The 24,673-nt window shown below is 41.2% G+C and overlaps 1 protein-coding gene across 3 annotated transcripts; it reads right to left on the minus strand.

Annotated features, from left to right (window-relative positions):
• LOC117259583 (immunoglobulin-like domain-containing receptor 2) lies at nt 1–23,739 on the minus strand. 3 transcript variants are annotated; one of them, XM_033631039.2, is made up of 10 exons: nt 23,588–23,739; nt 19,712–20,098; nt 14,468–14,587; nt 9,138–9,194; nt 6,456–6,602; nt 6,157–6,324; nt 5,577–5,705; nt 4,814–5,159; nt 3,580–4,315; nt 1–2,701 (listed from the first exon to the last, which is right to left on the minus strand). In XM_033631039.2, the coding sequence occupies exons 1-10, from the start codon at nt 23,703–23,705 to the stop codon at nt 2,666–2,668; spliced, it is 2,244 nt and encodes a 747-aa protein (XP_033486930.2). In that variant the 5' UTR covers nt 23,706–23,739; the 3' UTR covers nt 1–2,665. The 3 variants fall into 3 exon arrangements, with proteins under 3 accessions (XP_033486930.2, XP_033487025.2, XP_033487121.2); XM_033631134.2 differs by lacking the exon at nt 9,138–9,194; XM_033631230.2 differs by lacking the exon at nt 5,577–5,705.
• Between the last annotated feature and the right edge of the window lie 934 nt (nt 23,740–24,673).

Genomic DNA, 24,673 nt, shown 5'->3' on the forward strand with positions numbered 1-24,673 from the left:
GAGCTTAAACAAACATAATCATTTACTAATTACATTGATCATATCACACCACGCACATAAATAGACCCAGTTTACATATAAAAATGTCATCCTGTAGTACAAAAATCTTTTAAAGGCAAGTGGCAGCTTAATACTTTAAAGGTTTACAGAAAAAATACAACATTTCATCAGGTTTTAGTCCCTTGGAAAATCATTAATCTGTGCAAACTAACATGTTTTAATAGAAGATGGACAGACATACAGGGAGGAGACAAAAGTAATTGCTTCATGGATACGGAACGTAACTTATGAGTAACTAAATCACCACTGCAACTGCTGCAGAACTGTGGGTCATGTTAGGTCAGAGATCAGACTGCAGTATTAGTTTACCACATGTAGCTTTCTGTGTTTGGTGCATACTGTATGTTACTGTGACTTTCCGATTGACTGACCTATCAAATACATTTCTGACAGGCACTCCTGCAGTGTGGGCACACATTATTTAAATTCTGTTTTCATCTTAAGTTGCCTTAAAAACCTTTAAAATATACATTAATAAAATCAGACTTCTTCTCTGCCTGATAAATTTTGCTACATGGCTTTCAACCTGCTCATTTGCATGTACGACTAAGTTGCTGTACATTTTTTGGCCAGATGGGGGCAGCAGTAGAAGCTGTAAACACACTGGGATATTACCATGTTATAAAGCTGGTATGGCAAATGTTTCAGCAAACAGTTGTTTATTTCGATATCCAGGAAATACAGAGCAACATAAGCATTCATTGTGAGTCCTGTCTGTGTCCACTCGACGATTATTAGTCCAATATTCACTCTCATATCAGCTCCGATTTGCTCTCCCAACAACTCCTGAGGGAAGTAGCTGCCAAGAGCTCCACTATGTTCACCAGCTAGTCTTTGACTTTGTCTGTGGTGCTGAGCAGGTGGTGTAAAGCCAGTTTTTAGACCTTTTTATTAAAACTAAAAACAGCTGCTGCTGAAAACAAGACTGATGAGAGCAGTGGGAGGGAACCAAAGCCGTATAGTTGCGGGCAACAAAACCAAAACAATGAGCTGAAAGATGCTACAACGCTTATTATTGTTGAGAGGTACCGCAGAGTTTGGTGATACTTTGTCAGTATAAGTAACCACTCTCACATTATTGATCCACTGTCAATAACATATTAGTTCAAACCTTGCATACGGCTGGACTGTGAATTTTCAGTGTGCCAAATTGTGGCCGAATTGTTAGATTGATAGTCAGTAGGGTCTGTAATGTGAATTCCTGGATATCAAATGTTCATCTGCACTTTTGTGTAGTGGCCCCAGGAATATTCTTTTTGTAATGTGTGTAATGTGAAGTAGTATACCACCAACCCAATTGCCAGAAAAAATGATGGCATTGTATGTTTCTGCAAACCATGGATACTTTACATTTGCATGTTATTATGTTGCGAATACTTTGAAACTTTACCTTTCAACAACACTGTGGCTAATGTGTGGTTATGTTTAGGCACAGAAACCCACTGGTTATGGTTAGGAAAACATCATGCTTTGGCTTAAAATGGGGGCACAATCCTGGCAGGAGAAGCAGCGATGTCTTGGTAAAAAACAACCTCCTTTTGGGGCACTATCACAATCAACAGGTTGCTACAAAACACCCACATTTGGAGGCTAAAAAGTCGTTGGAAACACAGCAATGACTCACTAAAACACAACCACTTTTGTTGTTTGCAGGTCTCTGGAGCTTGACAGGTGTCTCACCTGGGTGCCATGCCACCCACCGTCCCCTCCCCCTTCTGATGACCAAGTCAGCGTATATATTACTTTGCCAACATTTACTTCTGGCGACTGGGCTGATATCTCATGACATGGTTAAGCTATGTTTAAGTCAGTAATTAAGGACTGTTCACGACAACTCAGTTTGAAAGAGCAACAGCCACTTGGGAAACTCCAACGCTCGACCGACCACGGCGTTTATAAGCCCAGTCCCGCTTTAGCTTAATGTAGCTTTAAAAGTCCTTTTCCACGAGATGTATACATTATTTTGTCCACCTCCTCTCTATATACACATGATATTATCATTTCTTACTGTTGGTTACTACTTCAAGCTTTAGTTAGCATTAAAATCTCATAGAAGCCGTCTGCATTAGGTGCTTTAGTCCCTGAATGTGTTACTGAATGACACAGGGTGTGTATTGTCATTCAGCTGTAGCTACAGTCTGTCCTTTACAATAATGCTGTTGTTATATACGTCCTTTTCTACAACTGTGCTTATTTAAAGCAGATACCTCATCAAATGGAAATGAATGCACTCATTGTGCTGGAAGTGTAAAGCAAGTCTTCTCTGAAAGGGATGAGGGGGAAGACGAACGGCGTCCTGCTGGGAGGGACAGTCCAGGTCATACACCCAGCCCACATTAGTTCAGTGTTAGTCCAGCTGAGATATATATGAGGCAGCCGGAGACAGAAACGGAAAAGTGATGACTTCATCGTTCAGCGACGTCACAGGCAGAAACCCCAGTGACAGTCTCCGTAGTAAAAGTGTCTGTCGTCTGTTTCGTCATTCACCCGTGCTGATTCAGCTTTCCTTTACACTCAGTTGTATATTTTTGCAATCAAAGTCAATTCTCATCTTTCATCAGCGGCTCTTGTAGAGTGTAAATACTAGTGCGTGGCTTTCAGTTGCTCAGACGATGAGGGAGTCCCGGCTGAGAAGAGTGCCCTGGTAAGGATAAAAAAGTGTAAGTGATCGGAACAGGAGCAGAGAGTTTACACCAAAATATGAACACGTATCTTTTTCAGTGGAATTAGAGAGTAACAAGACAGTAAGCATTAGACAAACAGGGTTATTATGGAGAACCTGGGACAAACTGCATTACAACATTTTCCAAATTATATAAAAATTTGATTGAAGCCCCTGAAAGCTCCGTTTTGCGACAAAATTTAGTCTTTGATGCTGAATACATCATTGTCCCAGGTTTGTCAGGGAGGAGACAACCAGTTATGATTGTTATGGAGAGTAGTTGTATACAGAACAAAGTATTCTACCTAGTTTTCATTGTAGTAGCGTCTGAACCTGACCTGTCAAAGGTACAACAACAACACTTAGCCTACTGTAGTCCTACATTTTTTTTTACACTGTAAGTCAGAGTTTCTAAACCATAGAGCTTGGATCCCATGTGGGGAAGATGATGTGACATACGCTAATTTTCCAGGGTTTTAAATATATAATCTTTTCTGAATATGTTCCTAAACCATCAGAGTTCTACCCCCAACATTGGGACTTTTTGCCACTTGGAGCTATGTACAGAAACTAACTTTAATCCCTGGTTCCTCCAAAAAAAAAACTGAAAAAGTTCTGGGTTCCCTCAGTGGAAATGCCCTAGTAGACTCCCTAAAAGCAGGAAAATACAACATTGAGTGTTAAAAACTCCGTCGTTAGCCTAGTGTTAACATTTTCATCAATTATACACCGGTAACTAGTTTTCAATAACTATAAAAGATGCAATATTACTAGCTCTACTCACTGCTGTTGATCTGCAGTGTAGCATTGCCAGTATTCAAGCCTACCAATAAGGTATAGTCTTAAATGTAACTTACCACTTTCCGCGTCTTGTCTCTGGGCTCCTCTCTGCGCCCCGGCAGGGAATAAACAGGAGGTTGAGAGGGGCGACTGTTTGCTGGGAGCGGCCGTGGAGATGGCCTGTCAGTTCTGCTTCGCTCTGTGTCTGAGTAAGGAGGCAGTGAATCTGCCTCAGGCCTGTTACTGGGCGAGCGGCTGCAGTGCCGACTAGATTCCCCGCTGCTCTTTTTTGAGCTGCCCTTTGAGGGTGTGTCCGAATCCTCCTCACCCCGGGCCCCAGTCTTCCCCTGGCTGACCCCTCGCAACTTAGCCTTACGCTCCAGCAGGCTGTTCAGGAATGTGCCATCGTAGTCCTTCTCTTGAGAAGAGGTTGATGGTGGACTGACTCTGGGTGGAGGTGGCGCGGGGCGCTCGCTATCCCACGTGCCCCTCCTCTTTTTGGGTGACTGAAGTGGGCTTATGTCATGTTCGTTTTTCTTGTTTCGTCTGGGATGATCTTCGCGGTCGCTGCTGTCTCCCAGCTCATTTTCATGATTGTAGTAATGCTGAGGTGGACCATTACGGTAGGAGGGATAGCGACCAAACTCCAGAAAATCCATCTCGTATTCTCCTCTGTCTTCTTCCCTTTTCACTTGCCCTCTGCCTCCTCTCTGTTTGTAAGAAGCAGCAAACTCCTCCAACTCATCCAGTGAGCCGGTTCGTCCAGCAGTACGGTATGTCTTTCTGTGCAGATGTTCTGAACGAGGGTTCCACCTGCAAAACACAACAGGAGGTCGAGAGAGGACCAACAGGGAGAGGAAGGTATCATGAGATCATGCGGTCAACAATAGTATGAGTACTGTGTATCTTTGAATGGATTTATAAGTAGCTGTGATTTAACACACTTCTGTAAATGGATTACAGCTAGCTTTGTTGGGTAAGCTGATTGCTTAAACATCATTTACTGTATTTGGGAAAACCCATTTCCGCTTTCAGGTAGGGGATTAGAGAGACTGTATTTTCTCTATTAGAGTTCTCCTGGGGAATTTCTTGGCCATGTACACAGGTAACCTGGTTACTAATCGTCTTTTGTGCCGAACAAAGACTTCACTCAAAATAATCCCACCCAAAGTCCAATTCAAAACTGACTCTAAAAGTCTAAAATAGTTGTTTGTCACTACTGAATATTTGACAGGTTACAAGTGCAAGTAATAACTGTGCTTTGTCTGTCCTCTCACTGCACCGTCAGGATACACAGACGAGTATCTGTACCTGCTGTGGTTGTCCTCGTCACTGTGATTCTGTTGCCGTTGACTTCGACCAGGCCTGCGCGACGGTGAGGAGGATGGAGGGTCGTCGCTATACCGTCGCGGAGGAAGAGGCTCTTCCTGGCAGCGGCGGGACTCTGAGTCGTTGTCGTCGCGATATCGTTGGGGCGAAGGGGGTTTGTCACGGTAACGCTGCGGCTCTGGGCTGCGGTTGTCACGTGAGCGTTGGGGCTCAGCCTGAGGGTCGTGGTCAGGGATGGCGGGCAGAGCTTTCTTCTGGACGTTTCTGAATGTTTGGCGGAAGCCGGAGTCTCCCTCGTGGAGGGAGCTCAGCTCGGACAGGCTACAGGCTGGACAGGTCAAAATGAAGGAATTGATAAATAAAAGAATGACCGAACAACAGATGAACAATCAAACAGAAAACTCCCCATCAAGGAAGCACAGAATTTTAAAGAAACAAAGACACTGCAAAATGAAAAAGAGCCGAGATCTGCAAGCAATCAGTGTTTAAGTGAGAATTGTGAGGTGAGGTGAGAAGGCATGCACACCTGCTGCTATGCACATCTGAACTACAGGAAATTCAATACGCAGAATGCTTGTGCAGAGAAGCATGCCAAGACAAGCTCAAGAGGATAAAAGCCAAAAAGACCCTACTGACAGTAGAGATAGTGAAGCATGCATTGTCTATTGAGTGCATCAACATGCTACAGAAGATCCTGACAGCATTTTCAGAGAGTAAATCCACAGGAGGATTTTACGGAGCTTACACTGGTGGCTGTTGGACCTTGCAGGGTTGAAGTGAGCCAGCTGTTTCTCTACATACTGTAGCACCCTGAGAGACTCCTGATCTTGAGGTGAAGGCACGCGGTAGGGGACCCCTACAGAATGCATCGGCACTGCAGATACACACTTGAACCGTCAGCATGGACAACTAATGTTTGTCTTTGTGTGTTTGTTCTCTGTTGATTGAGAACCATACCAGTACTTTTGCTTGTTGTTTATTTCAATATTTCATTTTATTGCTATTGTTTCTGGCCAAAATTGCAGAGTAAGATAGTTAACATACAGTAACATGAGAACAAACACAACAACTTACAACACTGACAATATAAAATAGAAACCAAAAGAAACAATTGCGTTCCTCATTGAACTTTTTTGGCATGCAGTTCGTTAATGCCTAAGAGAAAGACTGCATTTTTAAAATGAAGTTAATCTTGGAGATTATGAAAATACAATATTTCAAAGTTCAGAATAAACTCTAGAGGCTTAAAGAAAACAAAAAAACCCACTGATATGGTCTTTCAATAATTCTAAAAACACAGATTCACTCGTTAATAAAGACCTCACCTGCTGTGAGTATGCTGCCATCCGAAGGGGGGACAGTGGACATCTTGTCCACCAGGGATGGTGGAGCGATGGGGACCATCGTTGGGACACCAGTCACAAAGTATGGAGGGTAGGCAGGTGTTTGAGGGGTGGAGGAGCCTGTCTTTATGCCCTTACCTGCCTCATACACTACAAAAACAACACACAACCCAGTCAGACTTTACAGACAAACATACTTTTAATTAATCATCAGACAATATTCTGGGCATTGACTTTACACCTCTGTGTGTGTGAGTGTGTGTGTGTTTGTTTATACTCACAGTGTCTTGGGCAGCAGCATGTGTCCGGGCAGCACCAGCAGCTGACGTAGCAGCAGCAGGAGTGAGGACAACACTGGCACCAACAAATCCCAACCAGCAGCAGGAATAAGACACTGCCCAGCGCCACAGCTGCCACAAACACCCACTCTGGAAGTATATACAATAGATAATACTGTATTTATATAAGTGCTAACACGTACTGAAGAGAAACTGTTTGGTTTAATCAGATCACTGTGTGTTCTACAATACTAAAAATGGATGTTTGCTATTGAGTAATCTACTTATTTAGCATTGCACTCCTAACACGGTCAAAGTCACAATAGACAGTTTAAAAAAAGGATCAAAATATCTTTTACTTTTGTCTACATTGTAAACCCAAAGTCGCTGGCTTCAAGCTGACATGACGAGCAGGCTGCAGAGGGCTTGTAAGCTCACCTCTTTCACTCCACTTTTTTTTTCATTTTAGTCTTGAGCCCCAACTGGCACTGACTGAAGTGCTATCACTTTTGGCAATTTTACAGATTTCAGTAATACTCCCCAAGACCTAATGACTAAGAAGGTTAAGGCAAATAATAGCGAGAACAGTCTGGTAAGTTTTGCATCACTTTGCTGTAATGCTGCCTTTAAAACAAAGGAAAAACAGCACTAACAATACTATGATATCCAAAATCTAACATATCTTGGCTTACATCACAATATAGAAGTAATATCGATATATTGCCAAATCCTAGGTTGAACCCAGCGGCAGCCTCTGGAGCTGAAAAATGAAGCCAACACAATAGTGCCAAAAACTGCAGTTCTTTGAATGGCCACTTGAGGCTGGCCTCTAAAGCAAGTCAATCCCCATAGACCTCAATGTTAAAATGCCCAAATTTACAGCAGAAATAAACATGTTTAGAGCCTGGTACAAAAATCAGTTTTGGTCTCTATAGCTAATTCCCCCCTTCATGACAACTGTACGGGAGGTGAATTTTTTTTATAACTTATCCATTTACATTCTATCAATGCTTAAAGTCATGCATATTTAGCGGCAAGCGACTTCGGACAACAGGCTGCCAATAGTGTCTTTGACTTCTCAGTGAGATCCACCCCTCGCTTCTCCACAGCACTAGCCTCTCACCCAAATATGGTCACTTCTGGCTCCAAAAAACTTGACAGCTATAATTGAAATGCCAAACTCGAGGCTTCAAAACAGGAGTCCACAAACCAATGGGTGACTTCAAGGTATCTACGTCCATTATTTTTACATGCTATGTTTTGAACCTATTTTTCAATACATGCATGTAAGCTGCTTGAAAGGCTGATGGCTTATAAATTCTTCCTTAATGTGATGTATTGCGAGGAAGAATTCCTGTAAAGCTGTGTGACACCAGCTCATTTAGAGAAGGCCGGATTGTTGAAAAGTGTGTCTTTTATTATTGGGAGTTTTTATTTACTTTCGCTGTTTTCCAGGAAGTGATTGTTTTCCTCAGAATGTAAAAATCAAAACAAATTAAATCTTAATCAGAAAATGAATTACATTAAAAAAAATCATAAGATTTTACACACAGTGTTGGAGTATTAGAGAGCTGAAGTGAGTGATAAAGCAAGTACAACAGATAAACTACATGTATCTGTCTACAGGGACAAAGCAAAGGAAAAGGAAGGAGAGGGCAGATAGGCTAACATTGAACAATGTAAAACCAACGACAACATTGTCTACACACAATGCTCACTGGTCCAGTTCAGTAACACCTCCCACTGCTTAGCCTGAGAAACACACACACACACAAACACACACACACACACACACACACACACACAAACACGCAGGAAGCCAGATTTTGCTACAGGAAGGAAAGGGACAGTTTACGCTGCTCTGGATGATACTGAAAATCTGGCTGTGACAACACATTAGCTTGTAATGGGATCTCATTTGCAACCATTATGCCCTCCCCCATCCTCAAACACACACACAAAGATTGTAGCTAACAAAGTACATGTTAGACATTGCACAGCTCTGTGGGAGTCGACATGGACAACACGTACTGATGCAACACTAACACCAGAGATAAGCCTCCAGAGTGAATCATACCATGTCTCTTTGGGAGCTACTTCCACACAATCCATCCATTCATTTATCACCTCGCCACAAACTCTGTGATAATTAAATATGAATGACAGGAATTTTATGTGACATAAACAATCTTCCCTACCTCTTCATCACTGTGTTTTTTTACTGGGTAGTGTCCAAATGATGTGTGATGACATGCTAACCACAACCATAAATAACTATAATGACCATAATGGCTGTTTTCCATCTTAGAGGGAGTGATGACCAGGTCATTATCTGACGGGTGTGGATCAGTCTGCTGGGCTAAATACAGCTGTGAGACTAATTCTGTCGAAGCCTCATTATTGCTGAAACACAAACACTCGTTTTATTTGCTGGTGTGAGAGGAATATAGGTAAACTGTATCAGAGCTGTTAGCGTATGAACCATCAAACATGGTGGAAAAGTCTTGTTTGCCTCTCATAATTGGATCAAGTCATGCACCAAGTCTCAGAGCCTCTTCTTCTAAATTTCTTCTCCCAGTGACCACCACCATCCAAATGGTTCCTACACGCATGGTTAGAGCAGTAAGTAGGGTTAGTATGAATGGAAGCAACCAGGTGAGGGGGGAGAATACATTATGCCCCTACCTGGCATAATCTTCAAATCAAAGTCTGGCAGGAGATCTTCAGGCACACCTGAGAAACCTGGAGAGAGACAGAGCAGAGGTGGCAACAGGAGAGGAGAAGAGGAGAGGGGAATGGAGTTGATATAAATGATTGATTCAAAGAAAGTTTGCAGCAGCATGCATGACGAGAGAAGGAAGACAAAACCAGAAAGAGGTGCAGAGGAAGATAAAGAGAGTTGGCAGGTCAACAGCGGCATGCACCAGAGGACATTCTGGTCTTGTTCCAGAAAGTCTCCCTATCAGAGCAACTGATAAACAGACTGATCATCTGATTTCTGGAATCAAAAGCTGTGAGGTTATCTGTCTGGTAAGAAGACCGACTGGAACATGAATCATTCTCATGAAGACAACATGACAAACAGGCAGGAGCTGTGAGTAATGTTACATGCAGAGCTGCAAAAATCACAGGTGGGAACATTCCTCACATCCAGAGTCAGCAAACAGACTGCAGAGAAATGTTTTCTTCCTAAGACTGTTTCTCTGTGTTTGTCTCTCTGCTGTCTGTCCGGTGAAGAGTAGTTGATCCTGGATGAGGCCTGGAGCACCATAAGGTTATGTTTCTCACAATAATAAGCTCTCTTTCCCAAATTTCACAAATCATCCCACTAATTTAATTTGGAATTAACAGCTGAAATTGCACGTCACCTCGCTAAATGTGCTCTTTCATAATGTTGAAACATGAGCCTTTTCTGTCCACAATCTGAAATAAATTACTTACTTATTATTACTTATTAATAATTACTTACTACAGAAATTGCTACCTAAATATGAGGAACAAATAATTTTAACAAAGATTTAAAAATGTCAAGTTGCAGTTTTACAGGGAGCTCTGAGTGGGCATTTTTCTTGGCTAGGAACAGTGACTTTCACTGGTTGCTTTTCTTTTAAAGGAGCTTTATATGACAATCCGGGTGCTTTGAGACCTACAGTTGTCTTGCTTTGGTCTGAATCAGGAACTCATTTTTTTTTTTTTTTTTACAAAGTTGTATAATTGCCTAGAGTCGGTTCGTGTTCTCACGGCAGCATTTACAAGCAGACCAGATAAAATGCCTTGCGAGAGAAAGCTGCTCTTGATTGGTCAGAATTTCCATGCGGGAAAAATCCAGGAAGTAAACAAAACGTTGAAGAAGAGTACACTTGCAAGATATATGTGACACTTTCTAATGTCACAATGGAGGGACAGCTACGCAGGTTGATTTTAGCGCTGGTCATCGTGGACTATATTGCTGTCATTGTTCATTTTAGTCAAACCATACAGTTTGAAAACGAGGTGCGGCTCCAACTAGAAAACAATGTTTTGATGCACTGGATGTGCTGAATGTGCATATTAAGGCAGTACAGGAGGAGGTGCACATTAATAATCCTCCAGGACTGTAACATGCTCATGTTTTACCCAAACAAGCATGAACAGTTGGATCGCAGTCAGAACACCGCAAATGAACCGAACCAGAGTTTGTTTGTAATCGGACCTAGACCACCTCTTCAAGAAGGTCTCAGTCTGGTTGTTTTGGTGCGCACCCCAGTGCGATTGCTGTGTTCACACCTGCCCAAACAAACTGCACTTGGGGGACAGACGTCTTTGATTCAGAGTCTGATTCAAGCTGACTGTACATGACTCTCACCATGGAGGTGGCTGACGTAACTAACAGTGCAAACAGTGCTAACAATGGCAACAGTCCTAACAGAACTAACAGTGATAATCAGAGGGTAAATGAAAGGTTGATGCTACGCTTCTGCTATGCTGTCATCCCAATATCAGCAGTAACCACCGAATGAGTGCAGTGCAGAGCAGCAGTGATTACCTAGACAGTGGGATACACACGCACAAGCATGCACGCATAGCTGGGTTGTCAATCATAACAAACAACAGAGAAGCTCAAATTACAACACACACAGAGGTAGAGTGGCTTCATTCTCCTTTCAGGACACCATAACTCCACTATATCTTTACAAAGCAAAGTTATTTGCTGCTATATTAACTGAGTGCCATATAAAGACCATTTAACTACAGCTACATAAATTTTGGTGGAGGGTGAGACTGATTGCTTCTACACATAAATATGTGTTCCAGGGAAAGAAAGGCGAAACCTGAACACCCGAATTAACCAAAGCCCTTGAAAACCATCATCACCTGCCAGTTGTTGTTCTGCTTATCTTGCTTCATGTCTTACTCCTTTCATTTTTGTCTGTTAACACAGCTTTAAGGGACTCCACACAAGGTCAGCAGATGTCTAAATGAAACATTAGCATCATAGATAAGGGGGCAGCGTGTCACACAAGCTGGAACTAAAATGTATTGTGTGTTTTGCTTGGGTGCACACTGTATATGTGAGTATGTAAGTTGAAGCTTTTTGAAAAGTGAGCAGGTGAGAGTGATGTGAACAGATACTGGTGTTGTACTGTTGATTGTGTGATTATTGCAGAGAGGAGGAGTGCCGGGCGTGAGAAAGAAGGACTAGAGAAACAGAGAGCAGGCTGGACTGTCTTGGCCTCTGGCTGACAGAGCACATACCTCAGTATCTTTCTGGGAGGCTAAACGTGTTCTTTGCTGGATTTGAAAACAGAGAGAAACCTTACGTTTATTAAAGAGCAGCTGAAGCACCGTGTGAACAAACTAGGTGCTGAACTTAGCATTATGTGCATTTCAGGCACCTCCAGTTCTGTATCTATTGTTTAGTCTTCTGCCTCCCTCCTGCTCAAGCAGTTGAGGCCAGTTCACTTGTTGAGTTCCTACTCACACATGAATTTGCCTGCAGGCTAGTGATTCAGGAAGATTTACTCTCACATACTTTGCTTGTTTTGCCCTATATGGCTATCCAGGCAGGCGGGTGGTGTTTGTACACTACCACGTATACTCCTCCTATAGAGGTTAACCGTAAAGCACATCCACACACACATGCATATTAAAACAATATATCTATTTTCAAGTTATTTTCTCTTTCTCTCTGTTAATTCTCTTTCCAGGTCTCACATGACTTCACAAATGCTGTCCCATTTTTCATATGGCCTCTGGAGCCCAGCATTTGATTTACTTTAATGTTTAGTACTATTATATATCATATTTCATTAAACCCCATCGTGAAAATCTCTTTCTGCTTGCCCTCAAAGGTCAGGAGTACTGGTGAGCTACAGAGGTTTTCTTCATACTTCCATGACTCTGGGCCAAATAAATAAATAAATACATAAATAATTCTTTCTTTCTAAAACAAAAATTCAAACATTACATTAGACAATGGATGCATAAAAAGGTCCACTTAACTAATTAATTAATTCATGGATGAGTGGCTCACATAATATTCCTTCATCCATTCATCATGGGCCACACCATTTGTTTGATACTTCATAATTCATTCATTGGTTATCCTTTTTCATGTTCATCCGCACATATTCACCATCTGGGATTTAATTAAAGCTACTCTGATATATCGGACAATACTACGGTTATTGCAGATATATCGGTAGCAGTGTATATGTCAGCTTAAAAATAAAGAACTTGAATTACAGAAATATCAAATAAGATTTTAGGTTATGTCACCATTACATAATTTGTCCACCAGCGAGTGATGAGAAGTTCATTTTAAAACAGTAAAATATCCCACTATTATCTTTTTCCACCACATTTGTCCGTGTATGCAGGTTTTTTAAATGCAGGGAAAAAAGGCATAAACTCCTTTCCCCATTGTCAGTATACCAGAGCTATGTACGCAGCTCTACAGCAGACTGTTTGACATCATGGATGGGCCAGAAAACAAGTAAATAAACTGTAGAAGGCAGCATGGAGGCCTATGAAAATGTTGTGGTGGTTATTTCTTCTTTATATCTCTTACTTATTTAGTCTCTCTCTCAAACGCGGTGCAGACTAAACTTTGAACAATGTTCAAATGCTGCTTGGACGGAGACGGACGGCTTGTCACTATGTTATGCTGGCAAACGGGCTAACATTAGTATGTCCACTCAGGCTTCGTATTTCCAATGGATTCTTGTATTGAGGAACACTTTGAACGTGGCAAATTATCTGCCTCGTGCATATTTCAGTGTTCAATGTTTCAATGAGCTATGATGAGGACAATGAAAGTCAAAGGGGAGAACAGAGAGAAGCAGAATCCTTCTTTTTATCAGCCACTGAGTTCTCAGTCGATCAGTCGAGTGTCTCACATGGTGTCACCCTCCATCTTTTGTATCACCGTGCTCTGCTGTCCCCCCTCCACATCATTAAATCTTACCCCCTCTTCTCTGCTGTGAAGCCATTCTCTAAAAAAGACAAAAGACGCCGAGCCAGTCGCAGTGGCCCCAACTGTTGTTATGGAAACACAACAAGTGCCTCACATGCCATATTAGCTACACCAAAACCAGGAAGTACAATGCTTTGGCACTGTGGTAGATGAAGGGTCTCTCAGGCCACGTTAGAGACAGCAAAGGGCAACTCATGTGGGAACATCACGTCATCTTCATTTATCTGTAACATATCACCATGGGGTCGTATCCAACATTTCACCAGATTCAGAGTGCACTCAAGTCTTTGCAAACTGTAAAAGCTTATTGTCCAGTACTTGTGTGTGTGTGTGTGTGTCTTCTGTGCATACACATAAGTCTCTGAGTGCCAACCAAACAAAAGTTCAGCCGAGGAGTATTTAGAGCACCAAGAGCCACACAGCCTCTCAGCCGTTGCTATGGTAACATTTGTGACTGAACACAGACAAGTACATTGTCACTGTAAAGATACAACACACTGCAGAATATTCAACAACATGGGACACACTGATCACACACGCACACACACACACAGAATTAAGGAGCATGTCAAACACTCAAACAAGCGGTAACTATTCTGCACTAACTGAGTTTCAAAACCTTCCTGTCAACGTACAGTATGAGTGAATGCAGTTGCTATGAGTACAGATTAGGCCAGACTGCCCAAGAAGTGCCACTGTTTGTTATAAATCTACTCGTTAATGAGCCTGTGTTGTGCTGTCTGTGATGAACAGGCCAGCTTATGAGGCCGTGTTATGTAACAGCAGCTCGTAGAAAAATTCAATTTATTTTGTGATTAATTACACACAGTTTACACTGTACAGTGCTGGTCAGAGATACTGCAGCATGAAGTCTGATTACATCTACAAGTTGATTGGACACCACTAGAATCAATGACTCAATAACACATTGTTTAAATTGGTCAGTCTTATAAATTTGCAGGTCAAAGTTTAACAATGATGAATCTGCCAGAGCTTGAACCAAAACTGGAAACAATTATTTCTGCACAATAGGCATGTTGGGAGAGAAGTGTGACCTTACCAAGAACCAGCAGCTCCACAGAGGCTTCATTCTGTCCCTCTAGATCATCAGATATGATCACTTTACAGATGTAAACTCCACTGTCGCCCCACTGGACCTCTCCTATGCGCAAGTCTGCCTCTGCAGAAGAAGAAGATGATGTGAAACAAAATCCTCCCAAACTGCCCCTCTGTTGTATGAATGCTTCACGTTTGAAAAAAAATGCAATAATGTCATTTCTTGTATTCTCTTTATTAATTGTTGTCTGTACCCCTGAAAATAGACCATAACCATAGAGCCGTGACCTCACTGTTACACTGCTGGGGGTGAAAAGAAACCATCAAAGACAAAGAGGTAAATGAACATGATAAAGATATAAAAATGTATTTTTCTTCTTTCAACATGCATTTTCAAAAGCATGCAAATGGTGGATTTTTTTGGTGCTGACTCCTGACAATTCGGATACACACTTGGAGACACTAAATGTCAAAAATTATATGGAAACCCAAATCATTGTTCATCTCATTTCAAAACCACTGGTATTTATCTGCTGCTTTACCAGCCTCCACTCTTCTTATCTGGGAAGATTTCCCACAAGATTCTGGAACCTGGCTGCAGGGATTTGCTCCCAGCTACTAGAGCATTTGTGAGGGCGACCATTGGTGTTGGGTGATACGGCTTGGCTCACAGTCACAGGCATAGACTGTATAATAAAGATGGACGACATGACAGCTCCCCATAAGGGAAGCAAAAACATCCTGATCGCTACCTGGTAGCTGACTGTAGTTCAGGTCATAAACCCCACCACCTCTATGTTAGCGGATGAGACATGGTCCAAACTAAAAACCAAATAACACGTCAAATATATTTCTAAGTTTTAATTTTTTGATACGTTTGATTATAACTAGTTGTTTGATGCTATAGAAAGCAGGTTTGACGTCATGATTGACAGCTGTGTGTGCCAATTGGTGTGCTTGCAATCAGTGGTGCTGCTCAGGAATCGCTACTGTACACACACCAGCTTCAAATGACCTTAAGTGCTATATCGTAAGCAAGTGAACTTGCTTGAGTTTCTTCAAGACGTTTCTCATCCAAGAGGTTTCTTCAGTTCTGATGGACTGGTGCAGAGTTGCAAGCTTTAAACCCTGTGTAGGTGTGTGCCCTTACAGAGTCAGACTCTGTAAGGACATCTTCAAGAAACTCAAGCAAGTCCAATTTCCTACTTTATAGCACTTAAGATTACCATGACCTGGATGACTGAGAATCTTCACCAACAAGCTCCAAATGACATCACCAGCACAAGATGGCAGCAGCCATATCTGATATTTTGGCTTCATTTGTGTACAGTGGAAGGAAGTGGAGATGCATTGTCCATCTTTATATACAGTCAGTGGTCACATGGTTTGATGATGTCAAGTTCTTCCACAGCAAACTCAGAAAACCAGACTAGCGATGAAAAACTGGACAATGTTGCCCACATACTTTTGGCCACAAAGTATATTTGTGATAACTTGGTCAGAATAATGCATGAAATTACACTGCATTAGTCATTTTCATGGAAAAGCCTTAAAAACAGTTTAAATATAGCTTTGCCTGTGAATCCAATATACAAATAACACAAAACTGGGCTGCTGACTCCATTGTGAGGTGGTCAGACATGAAAACATAGCAGACAGGAAATAGGGTTGTATAATTCACTTCCTTTTCCTGTTAGCCAAGGAAGGGAGAGGAGAGACAGGCTGACCAGCCTGCACCACTGTTACTGTCTCTATTTTAACACAGCTCCACTCATTCAGCCTACAATTTTATAGTGTATGGGTCACACACTCCAAAGACATGCAGGTCAGTTGGACTGCGAACTTTTAAAGGACCATGAGCGCAAGTCAGTGTGTTGGGTTTTCTGGGTTAGCCATGTGATTAACAGAACTCCCCCACTCTGCCCAGTGCATGCTGGGACAGACTTGCTGTGACCCTGAATAGGATTACATGAGTCTGGGTGACTGAGCGTCTCTAAAGGCAACATAGTTCAAGCTCTCGCTTTTTTTTTTGTCCATTTTAACATTGCTGTCCTGACCTGTCTCGGGACAGGAGGTGGTGTGGGACAGAAAAAGAGAAAAGACGAAGTGAAAGAAAAGCCTTACAGCAAGAGAAATGTGTGTGTGGTTGGTGGGATGTGGAGAGAGATCTAGAGAGGGGAAATAAAAGCGGGACATTGAAGTACATCAGAGGGACAGAGTTAGAGGTCAGGATGAATGAGAGGACAGCATGAAACCCCTTTCTTTTGTCTGTGTCCCTGGCTGGTGAAGAGAAGGTTGATTCTTCGGCTAGAGTTAGAGCTCCATAAATCTGAGGCCTGCAAACAAGGCTACCTCTCTGTCTTCAACAAGCACAGTAGTGTCCCTAAGATGATCCTCAAATGACATGATAGTAAGACAATAATGTAGGACTGAGGATAAGGGGGATCATGCATACATAAGTATGAACTCCTGTGGCTAAACTGCGGTAAACTGGTGCAATATTTTGTTACACTATTGCCTTTATTAGCAGGAGAGATTTAATTGTGTTTACTTGAGCTAAGGGTCTTTTTTAAGGGTAGCAAGGGTAGCATCAATGCTTTAAAAATTCACAATCATTCATGACAGCAGGGAACACCCCACAGTTTTAACAGATGATACCAAGAATATTGTTATTCCTGTGACTGCAGCACATACAAGGGTATAACTGATACAACTACTAACATCAACTCAATATCTTGATAAAATAAATAGTAAGCATTGACCAAGTGATTATAGCAATACTTAATACAGTCATGGCTATGTGGGGAAGCAGGAGCTCCCCTTTCTGTTGCCAAGAAACAGGCAACACAGAGATTAAACATCAAGGCATCTGACAGGTTACTGCCAATATTGAATTACTGAGGCCAGGGCTCAAAATACCATGTACATGTAAAATTTTAGTACTCTTCACACATTCTCAGCAATTTTGTGTTACATATCAGTTGACTTAAGCCCTGTTTCCACTGAGAGGTACAGTTCAGTTCAGTAAGCTTTTTTTCTGTTTCCAGTGTGAAAAGTTGTGGATGTTACCAATGGAACCGTTCCATACCCATCCCCATTTTTGGTCACCGCTCTGTTGGGGTACCTAGCGCGGTCAGTCTGCTCAGCGCTGAGCTGTGGCTGTTTATGAGGATCGTGTAACCACTGTTCATACCGTGCAGAGTTTCATTAGTAGACTGTGACTATAAAATAAAGGATGTTTTGCTGCCTCTCACAACAGCTGTAGTCGGAGGAAAAAATAATTTAATTTGTCGGGCCAACTGCCGACGACTTTTAAGGTGTAACCTTAACTTTATTCCATATGACAACTTTGACTATCACTTTATTTTTTTATGACATACACTTTTAGTTATGAATGAATCTTCAAGTGTTGAAAGACATATATGAATTTCAGGTGGGTTATGTGAACAAAAAAAGTGTGTCGGAGCATCATTCCTGCGGGCTCTGACAACACTAAACCCCCAAAATAACAAACTAAAAACTAAATGCACAAACCCACTACCCACTTTTTAAAAATCCCATGGAGAGAGACTCTCACCGCAGCCTGTTTATTTTGTCCTGAAAATGTCTGCGTGCAACCCCGTTCTGTGGACGATAAATGAGGTGCAGACTTCCCTCTGTGTTACTGGTGATGAGGAAATACAGTGAGTGCTGGACGGAGCGGTGAGTGACAACAATTCAAGGGTACTGTTTGCGGTGGAAATGCTAAGCACACCTAAGGTCTAGGTACCATGTTTGAAGGGTTACTTTTGGTTCCAAAGGTACCATACCAAAAGTGTTTGGTGGAAATGCAGTTTTACTGTTGGGTGCCAATACTGCAATGGTATGAGATTTTGCCGATATGATAGAATGACCAGATGAAAACAGAGGGGTTATTTTTGGTTGAACAAGCGTTTTATTACTATAATTAAAACTTGAAACCATTTTGTTAAATAAAGTATGTTTAAAAAGTCTCCCCTTTGAACATAACTAAAATAAAGGGTAGATTTTTATTACAGTTGCATTTTTTTCAATATTATAGCAACAGACACAGTATGATACCTGCTAACTTCTATATCATGGTATACCTTAAAACCAGTATATCACTGCAACCCTAGCCAATACCAACATATCTACGAAGGCAGTGTTAGAAAATCATATGTAAACATGTGTAAAAAGTTCAGTTTTACAATCTAAATGCTTTTATTGAGTCTAAATGTGTAATTCCATTTTAGGATTGTTACTGAGATACATTTGGCAATGGTAATCTATTATACTTCTCACATGCTTTAACTGCAGTATTTGGGGCACTTTCTATTTATGTACAAGCCAAACTTCACACTTGATTAGTAATTCCTGACTGGATGGATGGTGAGTTTTGCCTTTTTTGTATCCCTCAGAATCAACCTCCCCATCTCTAACGTCTAATATCAAACTCTTTTCTTCTCATGCCAAACTGTGGAGTGGGCAAACAACCGCTACTGGTGGTCATGTACTTATTATTTCTGTGTTATGTAACCTGATTGTTCTGAAAGCTGTCAAGGTTTTCAGTAAGGCCTCACCCTCAACTATATGTGTGCAGAATCTCACTGACTTCATGCTGGGCATTAAATCAGGAATGTGTGGTCAGGTTGGGCCAGTGCTCCAATTTATGGCTTGCATAAAACTTGCCAGGCTTGGCAGCAGAAGAAATAAGAACATTAGTTTGGATCAATATGTTACAAAAGAACCAGAGAGGCTGCTTTTTTCTTTTATGCACCAAGTAACCTGGACACTGCAAAAAACAGACCATTAAACCAAAACTAAGAAAATGCTTTCGAGTTAGTTTCATAATGCTGCTCTATATTTATATTTGTGTCATTTGTTTTTCCTTCAATGTCTTTGTTGTTTTTTCCAATGTATATTTCACTACATTTTCTGCTTCTGTAAAAAGCACATTGTGATACACTGAATGAAAAGCTAATCCTATACGGCGGGCTGTTTCAGCCATCACATGTCCACAGTATTTGGCCTCAATAATTCTCCAGCACAACCTGCAAACTACAAGCATATGAAGTGAAATTCCATCTAAAGCCGGTGAGCTAAAATTCAGCCCATTGCTCTAAAAGAAATGTGTTGACTTTGCTACACAGCTGCTGAGTCATTTGTAAAGAAAAGATTCAAGATAACTATTAGCATGGACATCAAAGAAACAGAACCAGAGGTGCAAATAGTGCCACATAAATCTTACTGTTGATGATGGAGATGTCTCTGCTCTTGTAGTACTCTGACAGTGTGATCGAGGAGCCAGAGATGGAGGCCACAGTTCGGACCGTCCGGCTGCTGTCAGCGCAGTCGAGGTAGCTCGCCGTCATCCCCGTCTCGTACCCTCCGGCGACTCCTCTGGTTCCACCTGTCAGCCCACCTCCTCCCTGGCCTCTGCTCAGGCTGTCGGCGAAGTTGAAGGAATCCCGCGTGCGGTCCCTACAGTATGACTTGTAGACCCACTGCACCACAGGGGTCTGGGTGGACACGGTGTTGTAATGACACGGCAGAACCACTGACTGGAACAACACAGCATACCTCTTCTCGTCTCTCACAAACACGTGAACCCCCGAGCAACGGAGAGGGAGGACATCTGTGGGAGGATGAGGAGATAAGTTTTCTATAGTATTACAATACTCCAGTGATTGTTGTCTGGATATCCATGGGGACATTGCAAACAGGAACTACTAATAAATAAATCAGAATACTGTTATTGGTGCCAATCTGTTGTTGTTGGGACGCAGTGTCTTTGAAAACCTCCAGCTTATACAAACACCACAGATCTGCCAGATAAAACAGGTTTCAGTAATAACTGGGAATGTGTAATGAGGGGGATTCGAGGACTACATCAGCAGACAGCAACACATGATGATTCAGATGCAAAGTCCAGGCTTAAGGAAACACATGTATCCGTTTGCTCACTTTAAGAATAAAAATACCTGACAAATCACAGGCACCTCTGACTGAGTCATACACAGCATCACCTCCCTTTCCCAAAAAGAGGTAGTGACATGACAGGATGAACACCAACAAGAAATACCTTCTTACTTATTTTTTATTTTCCTTTTAGCTGGAATGAAATGAATGGCAGAAAAACAAGGCTGTGTTGACTTGCTTCTACTTGGTGAAACCCGTCTGTGAGCAGAGTTGAATCCGGGTCACATGACGACCAGGAGCTCCAGCTCAGCAATTCAACAGCAACACACACCAGAGAGGTGTCCATGTGAGAAAACACACCCCCACACACCCAGAAACATCTGTGCATGCTGGTGCTGTGTGTGTGTGTGTGTGTGTGTGTGTTTCTCAGGCTAAGCAGTGGGAGGTGTTACTGAACTGGACCAGTGAGCAGGGATGAGATGAGGGATGAGAGGGGGCGGCTTCATTTAATCCAGACCAGGCCTGTTGGAGGAGTTTTGTTTTCTTTTTATTACTGAGAGTGAATCTGACTGAACACCCTCACCTGGTGTCCGAGAACCGACAGATTTCATCAAGAACACCAACAAACGACATCTAGCACGATGTTATGTTCACCAAGACTATCTGTTCTTGGCTGTTTACAGACTTTTACAAGAGCATATACTGACACTTCTCTTGATTAAAAAACATCACAGCCGATCGATTAGCTGATTGACAGATAATTAATCGACTACATTAGCTGGTTCTACCCTCTCAGATGTGAGGATTTGCTGATTTCTCTTTTCTAAATTATTGTAAATAAAATCTCAGGACATGAATCTCCCCTTTAAGTTGTTTGCTGTTCAGTAGGCTACTGTAAGGTCAGTTTACACTTTGTAAATTTAAAAAATAAAACTTTTAGTAGTTAAAGCCTTTAGATACTGTCTATGCACACTGCATGGTACTTTTGCGCTTTTATTTTTCACATCAATTAATCTGAGTCACCTGATTCTGAAGCCATATTGTTTTACAGTAAAAGTTTGGCCTGGATTGTTGTGAGTTCTGGGAGTAAAAGCAGCAACTCAGACCAAGACAAATCAAGCTGACTTAAACATAAACTCCTCAGGGAGAACATTTCTCTGAGACTTCTGAGAACTGGAACAAAAAAAGTCAGGAGGTTGGTCTTCCTGAGATCACAGGCTGAAGGGCGATCCGGGCTTTATTGGTTTTCAGAGGCAGCCACCTCCAGAGGAGAAAATGAAAGCAGGAGGAGGAGGGGAAAGACAGTTACTGTTGTAACATTGGACAGAGGAGCCTTGCTGAGAATGTTTGAGAGATTTGAGTAGCAGTAATAAATATTGCTGCCTTGATTTATCTGCTTTTGTGTGGGGAGAATAATTTCCTAAAACAAAAATTACAGATATTTCACTGATCTGTCATTGCACCTGCTTTTCTTTTCATGGAGATGGATGTGTTATGTGCCTTTAAGAATGCATTTTGTTTAATGAAAAATGACACTACTTAAAGAAACCCATTATTAAATGTGCAACAATTGGCCCAGATGCCACTGTAGTGTACTGAATGACTTTAGTATACAGTATATTGCATGATGCTATTGCTCCTGTTGCATATGTATTGCATAATTATCATATCGTATTTATATGTTTTCCCGTTATGGTTTATTTCATTATAGTTATTAGAACAATGCACCTATATATCATCTAATATAATCTTAAAATGTTTTGCATTTTCAAACCAACAGTCCAAAACCAAAAAATATGTACTTTACAATCATTTAAGACCAAGGGAACCAGAAAATGTGCACATTTGAGAAGCAGGACCCAGTACATTTGAGCCATTTTTTGCTTTAAAAAGACTTGAATGATTAATGACTATCAAAAAAGTTGCAGATTCCTAGGTTGTTGATCGACTAATTGATTATTTGACAAATGTTTCAGCTACAGTGTCTATGTATACAGTTTGTAGAACATCAGGAAGCCCCAAAATACAATATATAATCAATGGTATAATTTGGGTATACATTGCTAGCAGACATTTCAGGATTTTAACAAATAACAAAACGCCAATCTGAAATTTTTGGCGCTCAGATTGACTGCTCTCCAGCATGTATGCTACTCAATGATGATGATTCTGGGCAGAACTTTAATCACACTCAAAGAAAGCTATGGTTATCAGCATGCACTGCAGTGGAAATACTCTTTAATAGAAATTTTATCTGTGGAGCTTTCTGTTGCTAGGCTGAAGGGGCAGGATATATCATGCCTGAGGCTCGGAAGGGGGCACTCAACTTAACTAGAAGAATGGTATGAATTGGTAGTTGTATTTTGTCTTCATTTTTACTCTACTCTATATGGTATAGTAGAATTTAGAGAAAGACCCATGGGGTCGGGAAAGGTCAGGGTTGAGGAATGATCAAAGGGTGCAGGTGTATATGCTGTGTTACTTCTTAATGTCTGTTACTGTCTTTGTAACATAACAATACAGCTGTATTATGAGGTATTTTTATACATATTTTATATATCAAAATATAATTAAATACATTAAATTAATATAAATAATTTGATTATCTGTATTATTTTCTATAATATAACTATGTGATGTTAAATCTCCCTCCTGGGGATCATCACGTTTTATCTAACCTTACCCATGATCATCTCTGGATCATAATCATCCATGGCTTTACATGCATCTGCAGTGCTATGTAGAAATCCTTCCTTTACTAAGTCGACCTACATTAAGTGGTAAAGTGTCATTTCACTGAAGCACCCAGTTGAATCTGTCAGAAGTTAGACCCTCTGATCCACAAGCCTCAAAGCTCCTGCTCGGATCATTCACACATGACTACCGTTAATTAACAGTTGACTGCAGCACTGCTAGCATACCACAGAGCACCGAGCTGTAACTTAGCATCACTTACTTTTATACTTTTCTGTGTGAAATAATGCAGCTTCGGCAAAATGAACCGAACCTTGGTGTGCTAAGGAAGAATACACAACGTTCATCTTTCAAAACATTAATATCAATATGGGACAGAAAGTCTGAATGCTAAATGTGTCCGTACAGGCTCTGTCTTGACGCTATCTTTCTGTTTCTCCAAACATCTGAGTTAAACAACCTGTTACACCACCAACAGAGTGGACTCCTTCTTTTTTATCCCTTCTCTTACCTGTCAGGCAAACGATAAAAATCCACCACTTCGGCAACAAACACATTGTCCAAGTCCTGCAGGTGATTTCCCTGAAAGTTTTCTGGTGACCGTCGTCTTGTTTTCTCCTCCGTCTCATCCCTGGACGGTGTTTGCAGTTAACTGGCACATAACGGGACCGCGGCGCGCGCTCAGCAGGACCACAGCGGACCTGCGTCAAGCTCGTCAAAATAAAACTCACAATTTCCGGTAAGGGCTTTCCAAATAAAAGCTTTGTTGGCAGGAAGTAAATGAAAAAACAAGTGTTTCTAAGGTTTGAGGGAAAATTACGACCTGTGTTCTACTGAAGTGTAAGATTTTATAATAATAATAATAATAATAATAATAATAATAATAATAATGATAATAGTCGTAGTAGTATTAATATTAGTATAAGTATTATTAGTATTATTATTGTTGTTGTCATTGTCATTATTATAATTATTAGTATTATTATTATTAGTAGTAGTAGTAGTAGTGGTATTATTATTAGCATTTATTAATTAAGAATTTGATTATCTAATTTTTTGTATAGCACTTTGCTTCACAAAGTGCATGAAAATAAGACAGCAATAACAATGCAATATTTGTTTTAAAAATATTATGAGCTGAGAAAAATTGTGTGTACAGAGGCAAAAATAGAACAAAGGGAAATAAAACACAAACCAAAAATTACAAATCAGGCACTAAAAGGGAAAGCTTTCCTATAAAAATATGTTTTAAGCAATGATTTAAAAATGGGTAATGGGCTAGCCAGCCTCATCTCCTCAGGCAGACAGCTCCAGAGCCTCAGGGCCTTGGTGGTCAACTTTAGTTACCAACCTCCTTCTAGGAACCACTAGGGAGGGTAGGCTTGGGGATCTGAGGTCACGACTTGGAGCATATAGGTAGTCAGAAGCTCAGCTATATAACTGGTGGTTAGACCATGTTGAGCTTTACAAGTTTTTGGCATCATTTCACCATAACTCGCTGGCCAATACTGTTACTGCAATGGTGCCTGCAGAAGTATATTTTTTAAATACCTGCAAAGTTCCTTTAGTTTTGATTAATAATACAATACAATGATAA

Source organism: Epinephelus lanceolatus, chromosome 2 (genome assembly GCF_041903045.1).
Source record: "Epinephelus lanceolatus isolate andai-2023 chromosome 2, ASM4190304v1, whole genome shotgun sequence".
In the NCBI taxonomy this organism is placed as follows: Eukaryota; Metazoa; Chordata; class Actinopteri; order Perciformes; family Serranidae; genus Epinephelus; species Epinephelus lanceolatus.

Coding starts and splice junctions, on each gene's coding strand:
- LOC117259583 (XM_033631039.2), bottom strand. CDS start 23,705: ATGAGACGGAGGAGAAAACAAGACGACGGTCACCAGAAAACTTTCAGG. Junction 9,195..14,467: donor TGTGGAGCTGCTGGTTCTTG/GTAAGGTCACAC, acceptor GTCTCTCTCCAG/GTTTCTCAGGTGTGCCTGAA. Junction 5,160..5,576: donor AAGGTCCAACAGCCACCAGT/GTAAGCTCCGTA, acceptor TGACCTGTCCAG/CCTGTAGCCTGTCCGAGCTG.